Source organism: Podarcis vaucheri (assembly GCF_965113315.1).
Source record: "Podarcis vaucheri genome assembly, chromosome: 9".
Lineage (NCBI taxonomy): Eukaryota > Metazoa > Chordata > Lepidosauria > Squamata > Lacertidae > Podarcis > Podarcis vaucheri.
In genome coordinates, this window is record NC_138767.1 from 38,004,130 (window position 1) to 38,024,214 (window position 20,085).

General features: G+C 42.6%; 1 protein-coding gene across 2 annotated transcripts in view; it reads left to right on the forward strand.

The window, feature by feature from the left end:
* The window catches only part of HHIP (hedgehog interacting protein), a 79,700-nt gene that overhangs the window by 35,013 nt on the left and 24,602 nt on the right, over nucleotides 1-20,085 (forward strand). For both annotated transcript variants that reach the window (XM_082237642.1, XM_082237643.1), the window contains exon 5: nucleotides 19,541-19,692. In XM_082237642.1, the coding sequence (XP_082093768.1) occupies nucleotides 19,541-19,692 (152 nt within the window). The remainder of the gene's footprint in view (nucleotides 1-19,540; nucleotides 19,693-20,085) is intronic.

Here is a 20,085-nt window from a genome sequence, read left to right on the forward strand (position 1 = left end):
GCAACTCAAGCCAGTCTACAAGACCAGATTATTCCTTCCAAAGGATGAAGATTGTACTTCTAGGCCTGTGATGTGTACAGTGACAGGTGCTATTAGATTTTGTTAAAGACTCCTTGCTACAAGGAAAATCAGTGACCTTGTTGTTAAAGGACAGCACTTAATTCTCTGAAATGTTTTTTCTTCTTTCTCCCCTGCTCATTGGTTGAGCACATGCCATGCATGTAAAAGTTCCCAGATCCATTCAGCCTGTGGCATCTCCACAACGGGCTGAGTCCTCTCTGAAACCCCAGAGAGCTGTTCCCAGACAGCATAGGTGCTGAGTTAAATGCACCACTAGTCTGACTCTGTATAAGGTGGCTTCCTGTATTCCTTCCTTCTTTGGCAAATATTAGAATAATAATAATAATAATAATAATAATAATAATAATAATAATAATGGCATATACATGGTTTCCCTTTAGCAATTAGGATGTGAAATATGAAATATGATTTTTAACAGTGTGTGCATGTGAAGCATTTTTCAGGATACAGCCATAATCTTCTGAACTTCCCTGTCCAATTTCAGATAGTGTTTACCGGTAGGCACACAGACTAAACCTTGGACACTTTTAAAGGACTGGTAAGGAAAAAAATCTTCTAGATTTGTTCAAATTCAGAGAAATCTAATTTGATTAGCTTCTATGGTTCATTTTTTGCCCCTAAACTTTATCTGCAATATGCATTTGGAGAGAGGGTTAGTGTTGCTACAATCATTCTTTAGCATCTGTTTTCTCATAAACTTAAGCTCTTTAAAGTGTGTGTAAACAAGCCTTAAACTTCAAATACAAGCCACCCAAGAGATTACACAAAATAATAAAAGATTGTTAACAAACTTACTATGGAACAGCACAAAATTATGACCAGTAGACAAACATATTCAAGGACCAGGTCAAATGTCTGGAAAAATGGGATAGACAGACTTCTGCTTGCAGCATTAACCTTTTGTTACAAAGCAGTCCACTCATGCAACTTCTTTTCATAGTGACTAAGTCCTCTCTCTCTCTCTCTCTCTCTCTCTCTCTCTCTCTCTCTTTCTCTTTCTCTTTCTCTTTCTCTCTCTCTATATATAGTGAATACTTAAGATTTTCCATGGTTTGTGTAGCAAAGGTAATCCATATTTTCCATTTGGATAAAGAGTGCAGGATTTGGTTCCAATGTTCAACAGGCCCCACAAAAAATTATAATTCTTGTATTTAAGCAGAAGCATGAAATAGACCCGGAGCAAATAAATAACTATTACATCCTAACTTATTAGCACCAAGTCAGAATTTTCTCTCTGAGTCTAGTTAAAGGATAGACTAGAACTACTGGACTTATCAGAACTATGGCATCATTTGAAAGCCCATACCATAAGTATATTCATGAATTCCCCAAATAATTTAGCTCAAAGTTGTCCATGATCCTCCAAATTCATAATTAGTGGTTTTTCTATTGCTTCTGTCTGGCCCAAGACTTGCAGAGTCCTCTGTGACTTCAGAAAAATTAAAGCAGTGGCAATCAAAGGCTATGACAGCTGGGATCTGCAAAAGGCTCTTTGATGTCACAGAGAACCTTGAAGGCCTTGCTGACTTACCTGCAAGAGTATCAGAAGCCCACTCTGGCATCATCTCAAGGCATTAAGTGAGTCAGAACAATAAAAGAATAAAGAAATGGTAGCAAAGAGATTTAGCATAACACTAAGCCAAACTGTGACTTAGAACAAGCAAGCAAATGTGTGGGTTCATGGAGTGAAGATCATGGTTGCAGTCTGCCCCCAGTCCTCTTATTGCCTCACAACCTGGAGCTACGCCACTGTTGGGCTTAGCATTATATCTGAACCTGGGCTCATGGTTTTTCTCCTCAAGAGCAAACTTTTATTACAGCTTTTGGTTTGTCTGGAGCTACAGCAGTACTGGGGGATGAGTGCTTCAGCTGCAATCTTCATTCTAGGAACCTACACATTTACTCATTCACCCATATTTGGTCAAAATGTTGGTCAGTGCATTTATTCTTCACAAACAGCTACGGGAGCAATAAAAGCACCAAGTGTTCCATTTTCCACAACTAGAGTGGCCCCATTCAATGAATGGGCACTAGACTGTGGCCATAACACTTGTTCAAACTGTATTTTCTTCCACATTTTGTTAATTTTATAGTTTGGCCATACTGTACATATGACAGAAAAGACTCCTGGTATTTCAGATTCACTGTATGCCCCTTTCAGGTACTACACCATGCACAACCATATGTAAATATCAGCTCTTTTAAATAAAACACCCTTCATGTGTGAATAATTTGGAAATATGTGCAGGAATACAGCTAAATGAATTTGCAATGCAGAGCCTAAACATTCAGTAATATCACCTGAATGGAGTAACATTTACAGTTATCTAAACTAAATTGTACTTCATACATTGCAACAATTCAAATTTTATTTATCCATGTATTGCATTTCTCATTTATTCATTAACTATGAAGAAACCTATAAACCTCCTTCTGATGTATTCATTTAGTCTTCTCTTTGTAAAAACAAAAACAAAAAAAGGATGGCTATTCACAGAAAAAAGAAAGAATTATTTGATTAGCAACTGGGATCTATTGTACATATAGCAAAGCTCTGGTTCCCATCAGATAAATAGTTTTTGAATTCCACAACCAACTCTGAAAACAGGTTCCATACTGCTTTCTTCAAAGAATTTACATTTCCAATAAGCAGCCTGAGAAGCAGTTTAAAACTGGTGAAGTCTCAGTTAAATAGTAATACTCCTTGAAGAGTGTAACAAAGCTGGACAGCTTGTGTTTCCCAGTATCTGAACTTTACTAAGTTCGTTGAATAAGTATTTGCTGCCCCACACCTGCCACTTACCTCTTCAGCCTCTCTTCTTGAATGCTTTTCAGCCAACTGAGGCCATGTCTGTTATTCGAATTTGGCCTATTATTTATTAATTCTATTTATAACTCCCACTTCACCAATTGGTTCCAGGGCAGGGTACCTACAATGTAAAAGTAACAATCAAGCTTAAGAGTAAAGCTTGTTGGTGCAAAAAATATATAAAAAGGCCAATTCCTGGATGTGAAGATTCAAGTTTGGGGCATTAACTATTTCAGTACATGGTCAGCTGTGAATTTGCTGTGTGTCATGGGCTAATACTTGTATAAACCAACCCTAAGCTGCTTGTTAATATGGGGGAAGCGGTGTTCTTCCACTAGTCTTATCCACTAAATTGTTTTCCTTCTGAGGATATGTGCAGCAAAAAAAAAACATATTGCTCATAAGCTACTTCTGGAAGACTCAAGGAAAGAAATTGCTCTTGACAAAAATCATGTCGGATTCAGGAAATGTGTGGTTCAGCCACTTGGTAGCAATGGCCATAATGTAATTAAACTTGGCATCCTCTCATGGGGATCATAACGTAAACCAATAATTTCACAGGAAACTTCATTTTTTTAATAACACGGAAACCAGAAATAGCCTAAAGGGGGAAGTTAGGAAATTAAAATCTATATGATCAGAACAGAGGCTGCTTAAAGATACCCACTCAAGTATGAAAATTTCTGGAATGTGAATAAAATAAAAAGGTGTTACAGCAAGGTGGATGAGATTATTAAGACCGAACACATTGTATCTGGAAAACCATTTTAATTCATAATTAGGCTGTAAACTTACTGTAAAATGTAACAGCAATATCGTACTGTCATTGAACTAGCTTGCAATGTTGAAAGTAAAGTTAAATACTTGAGGATTTTAAAAAAGGGAAAGGGTCAAATAACTAACAATTGGTATAATGACTAGAGCACAGTCTTTATACATTATACAGTGGTACCTCGGGTTACGGACGCTTCAGGTTACATACGCTTACAGACTCCGCTAACCCAGAAATAGTACCTCGGGTTAAGAACTTTGCTTCAGGATGAGAACAGAAATCGTGCGGCGGCAGCACGAGGCCCCATTAGCTAAAGTGGTACCTCAGGTTAAGAACAGTTTCAGGTTAAGAATGGACCTCCAGAACGAATTAAGTTCTTAACCCGAGGTACCACTGTACATGCTAGAGCACAGCAAGCTGAGGTACATATTCACAACCAGTGGGATGTAGTTAGGGGTAAGAGCATAAGAATAGCCTACTGGATGAGGCCAATGGCCCATCTATCCCAGCAACCCGTTCTCACGGTGACCAACCAGATGACAATGGGAAACCAGCAAACAGAACATGAGCAACTGGTATTCAGAAGCATTATTGCCTGTAGCTGTGGAGGTAGAGCATAACCATCATGTCTAGTAGCCATTGATAGCCCTTTCCTCCATGAATTTGTCTAATCCTTTTTTTAAAGCAATCCAAGTTGACAGCCATCACTGCCTCCTGGGGCAGCAAGTTCCATAGTTTGACTATGCACTGCATGAAGAAGCATTTTATCTGTCCTGAATCTTATAACATTAAGGTTGTAAGGTGAAGCTACCAACATGAGTGTCAGGGGATGATTAGCTGCTTGTGCTTAAAATTGTGCCCCCTCAGAGTTTGTGCGGCTCCACAAACCTCTGTGTGTGACAGAGCTCCTCAGACATGTCTGCTCTAGTCACTAGTAGAGTCTGACAGTGGCTGCCTGCGGAAGCGTTTCCAGCAAAGAAGCTCCTTAACGGAAACGCGTCTCCTGGACTCACGACGTGGCAGCTTCCGGCGAAGTATGGGTCTCCCTACAGTTGCTTCTGACACCTCCCCGCTATTTTCGCTGGACGTGTCTCTCACCCCTTTCTCTCCCCTGCTGTTTCCTGCCTGGGCTGCTGCGTCTCTCTCAGCATTACTGAGATCCTCCTCCAGAGACCCCTCGCTCCCCCTGCTGGTCCCTGCTTTGGCTGCTGACTCTCTCCCAGTCTCTGGGAGCCCTACCAACTCCCTTTCCTCTGATGTCAGTTCCCTGACATCCACCTCCCCTCCAGGGCCCCCTTCCCCCCCGCCCCTACTCTCTCCTCTGGGCGGTGAGGAGCTGAAACCCCGAAAAGAATCCTCTTCATCTTCAGACGTCTCGAACATTTCCCTCCATCGGTCTTCGTTCCGGCTCGCTGAATCCTCCTCCGCCTCGGAATCAGAGAACCCCTCCAACTCTTCTTCTTCGTCGGTGGTGGCGAAGTATTCCCTCCGGAACCTCGCCACTGGCTGAGGTTTACGAGGGAATCTCTGATGAAAAGTTTCTATCAAAACCTCGTCATCTACATCCTCTGCCATGACCCAGGTGTTTTCCGACTCCGGCTCCCCTTCCCACATTACCAAATACTCTACTTGATCTCCCTTCCACCTGGAATCGAGAATCTCCGCTACATGGTAGCTGTGTTCTTTTTCCTCCATAACTGGTCCCCTATTGACCCTCCCTTCTCTGTCCCCTTTATACGGTGACAGCAACGACCTGTGGAACACTGGGTGCAGCTTCATGTGGTTCGGTAACCGGAGTCTGAAAGCCACTGGGTTGACCTGCTGCGTGACTTCAAATGGGCCCAGCCTTTTGGGTCTTAACTTCTTACAACCCCCTTTGAATGGTAACCCTTGGGTGGACAGCCACACCTGGTCCCCCACCCTAATGCTTTCCCCTTCCCTTCTGGTTTTGTCTGCCTGCCTCTTATATTCCTCCTTCGCCCTGTTTAAGTTAAGTTGGAGCTGGCGATGGATCGCTTCCATTTCTTCAATGAACTGTTCTGCAGCTGGAACGCTCCAGTTCTCCCCTTCCCCCCCCCTGGGAAGGCTCGGGGATGACACCCGTGATTAGCCAAAAAGGGGCTCATCCCCGTGGACACGTTCTCTGCATTGTTGTAGGCAAATTCTGCCAACGCCAGCTTCTCCACCCAATCATTCTCTCTGTCATTCACATAACACCTCAAATATTGCTGGAGGACACCATTAGCTCTTTCCGCCTGCCCGTTGGTTTCTGGATGACGGGCAGTTGAGAAATTCACCTCTGCATGCAATAAGCTCATGAGCTTCCTCCAGAACCTGGAAGTAAATTGTTTCCCTCGGTCAGAAACCACCCTCAAGGGGGCGCCATGCAGCCTAAACACATTTTCCACAAACAATTTAGCGGTTTCTTCCGCTGTGACCACATGTGAGCAGGCTATAAAGTGGGCCATCTTGGTTAACAGGTCTACCACAACCATGATGGCTGTTTTCCCTCTGGACCTTGGCAGATCAGTCATGAAATCTATTGCCACTGCCTCCCATGGCCTTTCCGGCGTGGGTAGTGGTTCTAATAAACCTGCCGGTGCCCGCCTCTCCCCCTTGGCTCGTTGGCATTGGTCACACCCTCTCACATACTCCCGCACATCTTCCCTGACCTTGGGCCACCAGAATTCCCTGGTAACCAGCCACATGGTTTTGTGTTGCCCAAAATGCCCTGCTGTGGGGCTATCGTGCAGTTGCTTGAGTACCTTTTCCCTCAATTCCCCTTCAGGTATATATAACGCTCCATTGTAGTACAACGCCCCGTTTCTCTCCTCAAAACCCCCGGGTTTGTCTCCCTCCCTCCTGAGACCCCTGAGTTTGTCCTGGGCGTATTCATCCTGCACCGTTCCCTCTACCAGTTCCCTTTGCCCCACCAATGCCGCCCCACACACCCAGCGGTCCTCTGGAATGACATGGGTCTCTTCGGGTGCACCCTCCCCCTCCAAATATTCAGGTTTGCGTGAGAGAGCGTCCGCCCTAACGTTCTCTGGGCCTGGCACGTAACAAATCTCAAAGTTAAATTTGGAGAACTCCTGGGCCCATCTCAACTGCCGTTGGTTGAGCACTCGCACAGTTCTCCAATACTCTAGATTCTTATGGTCCGTGCACACTTGCACCTTATGTTGTGCACCAATTAGCAGGTGCCTCCATCTCCGGAAAGCCTCATGAATCGCAAGAAGTTCCCGGTCGTACACCGTGTAGTTCCTCTCGGATTTGTTCAGCTTTCGCGAAAAGAAGTCACACGGTCGCCACTCTGACTCCTCCTTCCCCGGCTGCAGAAGAAGCACCGCCCCTATGGCTCTGTCCGAAGCGTCTGTTTCGACCCTCAGCTTTTTTTGTAAATCCACATGCAGAAGTTGTTCATCAGAGGCGAAGGCCCTTTTCAGTTCCTCAAACGCTCGCTCCGCCTCCGCCGTCCAAACAAACTTCTTTTTACTGCTGAGACAGTCCGTGATGGGCGCCGTCAGGTGGGCGAAGTTTCGGATGAACGTACGATAAAAGTTTCCAAACCCTAGGAACCTCTGCACATCCTTCTTGGTTTTGGGTGTTTTCCATTCCAGCACTGCTTGAACCTTGCCGGGGTCCATGGCCAACCCCTTGTCTGACAAGCGGTACCCCAGGAATTCCACCTCCTTGGTATGAAACTGACACTTCTCCAGTTTCACCCACAGCCTGTTGGCTTGCAGCCTGCTCAACACTTCTCTGACGTCTCTCACATGTTGCTCCTCATTCTCCGAATACACCAACACATCATCTAGGAAGGCCACGCAATTCTTGTAGAGCAAAGGCCCCAGTACGTGGTTCATGAAGGCTTGAAAACACGCGGAGCCTGTTTGTAATCCAAAAGGCATAACGAGGTATTCAAATGCCCCCAAAGGGGTGAACATGGTGGTTTTCCATTCATCCCCTTTCCTTATACGTATCAGGTTGTACGCCCCCCCTTAGGTCCAGCTTTGTAAAAATCTTTCCTTTCCGCACCCTGGTCAAAATATCATCAATCCTGGGCATAGGAAAAGCCGCCGGCTCTGTCACTGCATTTAACCGCCTGAAATCACATACAAGTCTCGGCTTGTCCGTGTGCTTTTTATCCACAAAAAACACTGGGCTACCCCCCGCTGCCTTGGACTCTCTGATGAAGCCTCTCTTCAGGTTCTTGTCAATGAACTCTCGCAACTCCTGCATTTCCCTGTCTGACATGGCATACAACTTGCCTACAGGAAGCTGTGCTCCAGGGAGTAAATTGATCTGGCAATCAAAGGGCCTATGCGGGGGTAGTTGGTCAGCTTCCTTCTCGCTGAACACGTCGCTGAGATCAGCATACTGTGGTGGCACCTTCCCCTTCTCCATTACTTCAGTCCCTGCCAGGGTGGCTTGGGCCCCTGCTGACCCCTTTTTCCCCCTGCAGTGTTCTAAGCAATGTGCTGAACCGAAGGAAACCACTCTTTGATGCCAGCCCACCAGCGGATCATGTAGGGCTAGCCAGCTCATTCCCAAAATAATGGGAGCGCCTCCCAAGGTGGCCACATTAAACGCTATCAGTTCTGTGTGCCTTGCCACCCTCATTATCATTGGGACGGTCTGCAAGCTGACTCCTCCTCCCAACAGTTCCCTGCCATCGATCGTGGTCACCTGCAGGGGGTTGCTTAAAGGGATCGTCTGTATCTGGTGTTCAGCAGCAAACTCCTTGCTCATAAAATTGCAGGAGCTGCCTGAGTCCAACAGCGCCTTTATTTTTAGGGGGTGTCCATTTTGCAGCTCTAGCGACACTTCAATCACTAGAGCAGGTCGAGGAGCTTCTGGCACGGGCACTTTCACTGCTCTTTGGCCTGGCTGCAGTGCCCTGACGGTGGCAACCAGGCGTTGGCTTTTACCTGCTCCGTTTCTCCCTGCTCTCCCCCCTCAACAGCTCCCACCATCCCTTGCCATTCCTTCCTCTGGGGGCAGACTCTGGCAAAGTGGCCTGGCTGTTGGCAGAGATAGCATTTCCGGGCTCCTTTTCCCTCCTTCTTAGCCCCCTCACTGGGCTTTGAAACTGCGCGCGCGCGGGCTGTTCCGATTTCCATCGGCTCTGCCGGCGGGAAAGCTGGCTCAGGAATGTCTGGAATGCGGAACTCCTTCCAACGTTCCCCTCTCCCTTCCCGCCTCTCCAAGGCTCTTGCCTCCTGGCGCGCTCCAATGGTCAGCGCAGATTTGGTCAGCTGATCCATAGACACCGCCCTGGGGCTCCGGGACAGCTCGTCTTTCACAGCCGAAGAAAGACCTTCTTCAAATAGCATCTGAATGGGTGCCGCCGATAAATCCCACCCCAATCTGTGAATCAGCATGGTAAATTCAGTCCAGTACTCACGGACAGATCTGCTTCCCTGCTTGCAAGCCATTAGCTGTCTGCGCACCACCCCTTCCTCAATATCGCTGGAAAACATGATATCCATTGCACGAAAGAACTTCATAGTGTCCTTTAGGATATCATTGTGCGTTGCCATCAGGGGTCGAACCCAGTCTCGCGCCCCCTTCTCAAGATGCCCAATTACGAAAGCAACTCGCGATTCCTCATCAGGGAACTCATCAAACTGCACATTAAGGGCATATTGCATCTCTGTCCTAAAGGCATGGTAATCCTTGGGGTCCCCCCCAAACTTCTGCACCAATCCTGGTACCTTTCTGGGGAACTGAGTGGTTCTCCCCTTTTTGTCTGCATCCTGAGCCCTTCTCTCCTCGAGCCTCGCCGTCTGCAGCGCAAGTTGGACCTCCAGAGCTTGATACCTTTCTTCCAAGCTTGGACCAGCTCCAACCCCTGCCTCTCCGGTTCCGGCTGGGTTGCTCATGATGCTTTCTCCTGCACAGGCAGCGTACAGAGACTGTCAGACTGCTGTCAGGGGATGATTAGCTGCTTGTGCTTAAAATTGTGCCCCCTCAGAGTTTGTGCGGCTCCACAAACCTCTGTGTGTGACAGAGCTCCTCAGACATGTCTGCTCTAGTCACTAGTAGAGTCTGACAGTGGCTGCCTGCGGAAGCGTTTCCAGCAAAGAAGCTCCTTAACGGAAACGCGTCTCCTGGACTCACGACGTGGCAGCTTCCGGCGAAGTATGGGTCTCCCTACAGTTGCTTCTGACACCTCCCCGCTATTTTCGCTGGACGTGTCTCTCACCCCTTTCTCTCCCCTGCTGTTTCCTGCCTGGGCTGCTGCGTCTCTCTCAGCATTACTGAGATCCTCCTCCAGAGACCCCTCGCTCCCCCTGCTGGTCCCTGCTTTGGCTGCTGACTCTCTCCCAGTCTCTGGGAGCCCTACCAACTCCCTTTCCTCTGATGTCAGTTCCCTGACAATGAGTTTGACCAAACTGCGGGAGGCAGTGGAAGACAGGAGTGCCTGGCATGCTCTGGTTCATGGGGTCACGAAGAGTTGGACACAACTAAACGACTAAACAACAAGAAAGTGAGAACTATCAATGGGCTTAGCCATAGGGCTAAGCCAAATAGTAGCAGTATTAATAGTAATAATAGCAGTAGTAGCAGTAATACTGAAATCCTCAAGAAATCTTCACTATGGTTGGATGCAGTCCATCAACACAGTCCATCAAATGAACATTTGGTTAATTTTTATGTCTAATTTTCTCTTATTCTGAGTATGTAATAGTTTTGAGCGGTCATACAGTTTGCTTCAGGCATCAGACAATGCTGTTCTTTTATTATTTCATTTACTGGATTTACCAAAGTGCCAATGCGACAGACGCCCAGAGAAGTTAACATGAAATGTAACAAATGTTACAACTGACCTTATTTAATTAATGGTGTTATAAAGTTCACTGACCTCTTTAAGAAAAAAAACAACAGTAAAAAACACTGGTGCTTGTTTGAAGGAGACCAAGCCTCACAAGGCAAGGAATCCATGCTTGAGTTTACTGGAGTGGATTTCTCCCTCATCCCTAGTGAAGACTTCCCAACTGTTATCAGATTTCAGCCATATAACCATTCATTATGCCCATATACATATGACTTAATGAAGATCAGGACAGCATGTAGATAAATCATAAGGGACTGAAGAAAACCTTTGTTTTTTCTGGCCAATGGAATGGTTTAATATAATAAATAAAAACATGAAACAATATATGGGAGACGTTATTGCTTTTGTTTGTTACTGTGTTATGTATTTTTGTGTTTTTATATTGTAGACTGCCCTGTGACCCTCAAATGAATGGCAGTATGGAAATTTAATAAATAACATAAATAAATCATTTGCTTTAATCATTATGGCATACATTCGATTTTCTATAATCTGCTTTAATCATTATGGCATACATTCGATTTTCTATAATCTGCATGTGCTGTTATATCTAAAGGTGCCCTTCTGCATGTGGAAAGTATGTTCCACTCATAGATGCAGTGCTTCCCACTGTGTGAAACAAATTAAATGAATCTCAAAGGATATTCCTATGCTTGTGTAATCTCTTGCACCAGTGGAAATGTGAGTACTATTATGTTGTTGTTTAGTCGTTTAGTCGTGTCCGACTCTTCGTGACCCCATGGACCAGAGCACGCCAGGCACTCCTGTCTTCCGCTGCCTCCCGCAGTTTAGTCAAACTCATGCTGGTAGCTTCGAGAACACTATCCAACCATCTCGTTCTCTGTTGTCCCCTTCTCCTTGTGCCCTCCATCTTTCCCAACATCAGGGTGTTTTCCAGGGAGTCTTCTCTTCTCATGAGGTGGCCAAAGTATTGGCGTCTCAGCTTCAGGATCTGTCCTTCCAGTGAGCACTCAGGGCTGATTTCCTTAAGAATGGAGAGGTTTGATCTTCTTGCAGTCCATGGGACTCTCAAGAGTACTATTATAGAACCTGCCAATTAGAGCACTGTGTAAACCTTTTGTCATATATCTGTGGAACTGCACTAATTTTCTTTCCACTCGTCATTCTTTGGAGAAAGTTTAGTCCGCCCCCCCCCCCGCCTTGGTTTATCAGTTTTAAGAACATAAGAAATGTGATGGAGTATTTCTGCAGTTATAAACAGAGGAGGTTATTATATTGCTTTTTAATGAATGCTTAGGCAGCTTCAGACATGGTCCCCTGGTTACAATTAAGTTAGTTGTTTATATATATATTACCTACTATTTTAAAAAGTAGCTATTGTTGTTTGTATTTATGGAAACTGTTATTCCCCTTCCTTTCCCCTTTATTAAAATTAAGTTATTTTTCAAGTTTAGTACTTTGTAACATGTTTCCCTTGTGGTCAAGCAAAATTGCTGTTCTTGTTAATCCTGCCCACTTCCAAGAGGGCTTCCAGTATAGGACATGATTCCTGCCCCCCAAATTTATCCTCACAACAAGCCTAGGTTAAGCTAAGTGATGCTAACCAGCCTCAAGCATTGTAAACACTGGGAACAAGAAGAGATTTGAACCAGGGTCTTCCCAAGCTAAGTCAGGCAGTATAACTACTTCACCACACGAGCCCTCTGTAATAGCCAAAATATCTGAATGGGAACTGGCCATCTCTGACTTGAAGAATGGATCTGTCCAGTGTCCTTAAGGACCCATCTCTGGCCACCATACCTTTGATGTTTGTCCCAGCTTATTGGTCTTCTGCTCTCAATGTCCACTCCAAACTACTGCCACACCCACCTCCTCTGACCTCCTCTGTGGTCTAATCCTCACTAGGTCTGTTCTGTTCAGTTGGGGAGAGCAGATCATACTAAGTCAACATTTATTTAGGGTGATGTGGTGACTGTCTCCAAGTGCCATATCTTCTCCCAGATACAGATAGCCTGGATATACGCTAGCTCTTGTCACTCTTGTCCCTTGGGAAGGCAATGTACTTTTTCTCCTGGGCATTGTTCAGTGCTTTTTTCTGGGGGTTCACGGGGGTACACATACTCCTAAACATTTTGTGAATCTTTGTACTTTTGTCCATTTACTGTATTTATATTCCCCAATTTGAACTATAAAATGGTGGTTTTCTTGAGTCAAAATGACCTCTAAACATTTTTTTAGAAAAAAGAGGAAAAAAGCACTGGCATTATTAGTAAAGAGAATTAGCTGTCTCTGGATCTTCTTTGTAGCTGAAATTGAAGAAGGCTTCCTAGTCATCACATTCAGAAGCACCCAGGCAAATGTTGGTGCTGATATAAACTGGGGTTGCATTCTGCCTCAGATAAAAAAAAAAAAAACATGAACCACAAGCAAATTTCTCATTCACATGTATATTTTAATCATACTAATGAAACTTTTGAGAGCCTGTCCAGACACTCATTTTCTTCTGGGCAGACATCATGGATTCCCACAGATTATATTAGTTTTGTTCACATTGAATTGCCAGCATTCACCTTACACTGGCATTAAACTCTGAATGAAATCACATGAATGGACATTCCCTGGGGAACTGGGCATCATCTTACAATGTTACTTGAAATGACCAAGATTTTCTGGAAACAGATGTTTATGAATGGACATCATAAATGTTGCATACTGATTTTTCAGTACAGATTCAACAGTTCTGCAAAAATCAGGCTCTTTGACTTTTCTCAAAAAAACAATCATGACTTCTTCTCTATCAGATTCTAAAAAAATAATTTTAAAAATTGTACGCCACAGCATACCTCTGATAAGCTTGGTTACATCAGTATTTTGTAGTTAGTCCCATAATTGTGATCAAGCATTGTGTATGGGAATTTTTTTGTTTAGAGATGATGAATTTCCTAGGAAATGAGCTTTATTCATATTATCTGGACCCTGTTTTCTTTATGTAGCTATGGATTACTTTAACACAGGATGGAGTCCTTAATTTGTAACACATGATTAAGTTTTTATAAATTGCTACATTGTATCTGTATCATTCCTGGTCTGGTGTGTGTACGTATGTTTTAACAAAGATGGCTTAACATAAGACAGATTTTTGTTAATGGAATCCATTCCACCCAGAAGGTGTTCTTTACAACAAACAGGAAACACTGCTATATATAACACAAGGTCTGAGCAATGGAAAGATACATTGATGATGTCACTTATTATAAATATTATTTGTACCTGCTAGTTTATTTCAGAGGAAATTAGGAGAGTGACATCATAATGGTGGCTGACTTTTATTAATGCTCGCTCTCCCTTGCTCTCATTCATTCCTAGATTGTAAATTGTTATAAAGGGAAGAAGCAGCCTTAAAAATTCTGTCCCTCTTATCTTTGTTGTGAAGATTGTTTATACAAAACATACAGTTGATAGCACTAGCTCTGTTATTCTTGCCATTAGCTTTCATGTAACTCAATTTTGATATACAGTTAAATGATTTGTCATGGAAAGCAGGATGTGATCTAAGCCAAAGGACAAACAAGATGTGCTGTTGGAGATGAATGAAGTCTCTTGACATTTAGGGGCTGAGGATTGGTGGGTTGTTGTTTTCTTACTGAATTACAACTTGGGAGGCAGCAAGTTGGAGTTCTGACAGCTTGCCCAAGCCCCTGCCCACCCCCATGGATCCAGCCTATGTGGTTCTGCCCTAGTTGTACTTCCAAGTCCTTTCTTCATAGCTGCATGTGTTTGAAATAGATATACAGAAGGGCAAACCATGGATATTGCTTTTGCTGGGCTGGTGCAACTAATTTCAGTTATTATTCTATTTTTCCCCTCTCTCAACTTTACATTTAGAATCATAGAATCATAGAGTTGGAAGAGACCACAAGGGCCATCGAGTCCAACCCCCTGCCAAGCAGGAAACAAATTTAGGGTAGGCTGTAAATGAAGTAAAGATATCAATTCTCAGTTTTAAAAATTAGCATATAAGCAGACTGGCATTTCCTCAGCATTAACTAAAATTTGATCATTATGAACCATTTGCTTGTCCATTAAAAGATATGTGTTTAATAGAGCTCTAGATTATATAATTTACTATTGGCCCAGTATTCTGTATTTTGTAAAGGGGGTCATAGGAATTGAACTTTATATGTTATTCTAGTAACGTATACCTTTTAAATTGTTGATATGAACATTGTATAAATAGAAATTTTATAAATCTCTTTAAAATGTGTCTTTTAGAAAAAAGTATGACCTTTAAGTCACAACAATCTGTTACATAACTCGGCAAGGGAAGTCACATGGTCGTAACCTCATATTTCCTTAAATTTATGATTGTTTCTTGGTGGTCCAAAACACATTTTTAAAAGTTCCCTTTCATAGTAGTAATCTTACTAAATTGTTTAATGTTTGCTCTAATAAAGGTCAGCACAAGTTCTTATTTAGATTTACAATGGGAAATATAAAATCTCAGATACCAATGAAACCTCAAGCAATGAAGTCAGGGATTTCCAGTGTTATGTTTCATTCTAATGATGCGAAGATAATGCCTTTAGCTGCATGACCACTATATTAGCTACAGACCATAAAATAATCTTTATGGAAACAAGGAGTCAGAAACCACGTATTTCTTACTCCAGCCAAGCATTCTCATCATTAGTAATATTTGGTTGGTAAAATCTCCCAACCATTTCAGTATCTCCTTCCTTCCTTCCTTCCTGCCTGCCTGCATCAAAATATGAGGGTGTGTAACAACAAGAGAGCAATCATTGTGGCATGTTTTCCTGCTCTTGGATCATAGAAATATATAGAACAGCCTGACGCTAGGACCAGTGGTACCCAGAAAAAACACTTTGGGTTGTACAAAACATGATATGACACTTCTGCTGCAGGAAATTTTACAGGTGTTGCAGGCAGATGTAGTGTGGAGTAGATGAAGGCAGATGAAGGCATTTGGTTGTGCTGCTGCAGATGCACCAGGGTGTTTCTTCTCTCTGTGCTTGTTTCTCTTCTGCTCACTACTATGGATATACAACCTGTCTGTCTGTCTCCAGGCACTGAGGTCATCTGCAAGGGTGATGGCCCCACACGGCAGGGTTGAGGCTGCCACAAATAGGTTTATTGACAATATGGGTCGAGTGGATCCATATAAGTGGTAAATATGACCATATGATGGCTTGACAATGGCCAGGATGCAAAGTTCTGTATGCTATTTCCAAGCATGCGTCAGAGATTTTTCAGTTCTTTCCCCACCCATTTCTAACAACAGCTCCCTTTGCCCCTAAAACGCTCTCCCCAAATTAGGACAAGGAACCCTCTGGAGTAGCATCCCACAAAGCATTATCCACAAAAGTACATTGTGCATCCATCCAGGTTGCTCTTATCCCAGACTTGCAACTCAACCTGCATTTTTCATGCTGCAGCAATGTGTGCCAAAAGACATGGCAGCTTCAACTTTTTATGGGCCATAGTGACTTCCAGCTTCATTCATTCATTCATTTTATATAAGAGTGTTTATATACTGCCATCTCATAAAATATCAGGGCAGTGTACATCAATTTAAAAGCATTAAATAAAAATTAAAAGCAGTAGAAAACAATTCTTAAAATGACTAGCTACTCAAGAAAATTTCAAACAGCTGCATAAGCCTATCTTCAAGGTTGACTTGAATGCCAAAAGTGATGTTGCCTGCTGAATCTCTGCTGGAAGTGTGTCTCACAGCATGGGACTGGCGACACTAAGTGGTCGATTTTTGGTTAAGTTCATTTGGCATTCTTTAACATGGGTGATAACTATCAGTGCTCCTCCGGATGATCTCACTCGGTTATGTAAACAGTGGCTCCCTGGGTGAATCTCAGCACACTGAGCTTCTTCCACTTGATCACAACCACTTGAAAAGCAACTTTGCTGCAGAGTGTCAACAACCAATTCCTCTTGAATTTGTTGTGAAGAAGCATGCTTGATGTGGGCCCAAAAGGTCACATTCATAGAATAGATGCTTATCCATTGCATAGCAAATATACGTTGAATTTTGAGTTGGGAACATGATTAAGCAATTGCAGCTTAAATATTCTCAACATAGCTATTTGAATTATGCATTGGCTGTTGAGAACACGCAGACTGCATTCATAGCAGGTGGCTATTTTCACTATAGAAAAGTTAAGCTACAAACATTCACCTGGGTATTGGCAGTATTTTTTTCTATTTTTTTCAAACAGTAGTGTTATGAAATGCTAACGTCAAAAGGTTCTTAAATGGTCAGTCGTGGCTAGCTTATTAAATAGCCATCATTATCCCATGTTGCTATAACATCATTAAACCAATGTTTAAACTGGGCATCAATGCACTTTAATGCAAATTAGATCTTCAGACTATAGCAGCTCTTCATGACGCCATTCGGGGAAATTGGCAGGGCTGGAGATCACAAGGAATGAATGAAATGCATGTATTGTATAAGCATAATGTGCAAATATGAGTTCAAATGGAATACACGGCAGTGAACTCAGATATTAGGTTCAGGATAATCACAGTTCAGATAACTGGTGTTCCATTATACTTTGTGTAAGGATACTGAAATCAACATATCATGGCAACTTGGCAGTAGCTGCAGATTGTTTTTGTTTATGAACTTAGAAAGAGGATGGATGGTTTACCAAACCTTTCATCCTAGATGCTGCTAATTGAATGAGCACTTATGAGGCTGTTGAAATGCAATGTAATTAACTGTTGCTGGGGTCCAAAGAACCATACTGGGAATGCAGTGGGGACTTTCTGAAAGCAGCTCTCCACATTACTAAAAAACAAACAAACCAGCAACCCAAACCCAGTGGAAGTCCAACAATGGTCTCTGATGGTGGCCTCTAATTTAACATAAAGAGGAAGGGGAAACAAGGGGTTCCATGACCCACTGGTACTTGCAAGGAGGGCCTGCATGTTCCTAATGGGTTTTCTTGATTTTGACCCATGTCTTTGATTTCAATGGGAGTTGAAGGAGCTTAACTTTGCATTAACTTTGCATTTAAGTCCATTTTTGCACCCAGTTGCATATAACAGATTGGAGTTGGTTATGCCTAAAGTAGACCCACTGCTATCAGTGGGATTTAAGTTATGTCTTTATTAACTTTAGCCCCATTGATTTCAGTGGGGATATTCTATGCATAGCCAAGTCTGGATCCAACCCAAAGTTGCAGAAACTCTGAAATGTATTGATATTGCTAAGTCAGCAATAATAGCAGAATTTCACCTCAGAGGTCACAATCTGACAGAGGATAAGGCATGTTTCAGCCCATTGATTTAAATGGGTCTAGTTGAGGCAAGAGTCTAGCTCCAATTCAAGAGTAAAGAACTGATGTAATTGTGCCATTAATGAAAACAATGTTTTCATGCTGTAGCTTTTCTTCTTGAAATCATTATAGAATTTCACAACCTGCAATCTATAAGTTAACCCATATTTATTTTAAAGGGCATAAAAATGCATTTCAAGTTATGCAGATTGTACAGTTTTGTTTGCCAGAATGAAAGCTTGCATTCTGGTCCTGTGTGCAAACAAGAAAAAGCACCCTGAAACAGAATAGTGTAAAAATATTAATATACAAAGTCTTCATGTCCTATTATAAATGTATTGGTATACAAGCACAGTCTCCACATACAGAAGTACATTGCATCATATTTTATCATGGATGATTTGTCATATTAAGGAACTCCATTTCAAAATTATTTTTTAAGTACAAGTAGCAAAGAAGAAGAAGAAAATGAGCAACAATATATCAAGATCACTAAAGGAAAGAATAAGCTCACCGATAACAATCATTATGGTGCATGCCTATACATGCCTACTCAGAGGTAAACCCCATTGACTTCAGTGGAACTTACTCCTTGGTAAGAGAGTATAGGATTGCAGCCTTAAGTATATCATGCTGCAGGAATAACTAGAGTGAGATGGCCTATGAAGCACCTCATAAACAATAGCATATTTAACTTATGTGTGAAAATTCATTGTGTTCAGAAAATTCTTTTCTGATCATACCCCTTTCAGTGTATTTTTAAATCTCTGTTTGTATCAATACTTATTAATTAGAGATTTTCTGTACAAAAATACATTTATGCTAGTATGCTTGGAGGGTGCTCTTTTGCATTCTGCACTTCAGAGCTCTGAAAGATCCCCCTCCCTTTCCCTCCCACCCCTCCCTTTTTGGGGTTGGGGTTTTTTTGTGTTTTTTGTGTGTTTTTTGCTGCATTTTGTTGCTGGCATTTGTATTGTCACAGTACATGAAACCGATGCTAAACATATAACAGTACTAATCTGTGTGGCATACATAAATAATGAAAGAAAGATGTTTGGGCATTTTCTATTTTTGTTTTTTGAAATAATAAAATCGTTTGCGCTATGGACCCCCGTACAGAATGATGCTTTCATGCAGTGAGAATGGAGGCTGCTTATTACCTACAGTATGCTAGCAATGATGAACAGACCACCATCGTTGTGACAAGTGATGTAGTTGCCTCCAGGGTAAAACAAAGGTTTACATATTACACAAGCAATTTAACTGTTTTCTAAACATATTGCCAAGACAGTGGGAGTTGGCACTGTGTTTCAGGGCTTGGATACTTGGATTTGAAGTGACTGCTGATTATAGACCTTTTTCCTAATTTGCCTTCTGCTTATAACAAGCAACCTAGTAATCCAGGAAAGAATTCTCTGCAGCACTTAAACTTGTCTTCATGGCTTCCCAAAGATCTCTCCATAGAAAAGGAGTGAGGAGGCTTGTATACCAATAGCTTCACAAAACAATTCTTCTCTTCCGACTCTCAAGGAGCAACAACCGCCGCCCCCCCCCCCATTCCCCAAACCGGATGAGATGTTTTATAATCCTTTTTTGTGCCATAGTTAGAAAAGGAAGAAAGAAAAGAAGAAAGGAGGCAGGCAAAGATTACTCACAAGAAAGAACGAAACTTTTTTTAAGGGGGGGTCCCTCTTCAACACAATAAAGAACATAATTAACTTCACAATTCTTTGTTTTGCTTTTTTTTCCCCATTTGACTGCAGGGTGGAGATGAAAGAGGGCTCTTAAGCCTTGCATTCCATCCCAATTACAAAAAAAATGGAAAGCTGTATGTGTCCTATACCACCAACCAAGAACGATGGGCCATTGGGCCACATGACCATATTCTTAGGGTTGTAGAATACACCGTGTCCAGGTATGAATTTTGTAAACAGCTTCAGCAGCTAGTCCCCATATACAGTGTACTTCGGCTTAGTTGTGTCATATGTTGGGAATCTGTCAGTCCCCAAGCCCAGTTTTTCTGCTTTTGCATGCCTTGCTTTTAAACAGGTTGCCACTCATTTACATAGGATCCATCTGGATACTGTCAGTAAACCTCCGTGACAGATTTCAATCAAACGCTGCTCAGGCAAGCAGCAAAGTGCAGTGCCTTGCTCTCTTCAATAAATCCTCTTTATTCTATAATGATTAATGCTGTATTATGTTCTATCATGTTATTGTTATTTATTGTTTGTAAGCCACCATGGGATATTTACCTGAATGAAAAGCGGCATAGAAATATAATCAGTCAAACCAATCTTTATTCAAA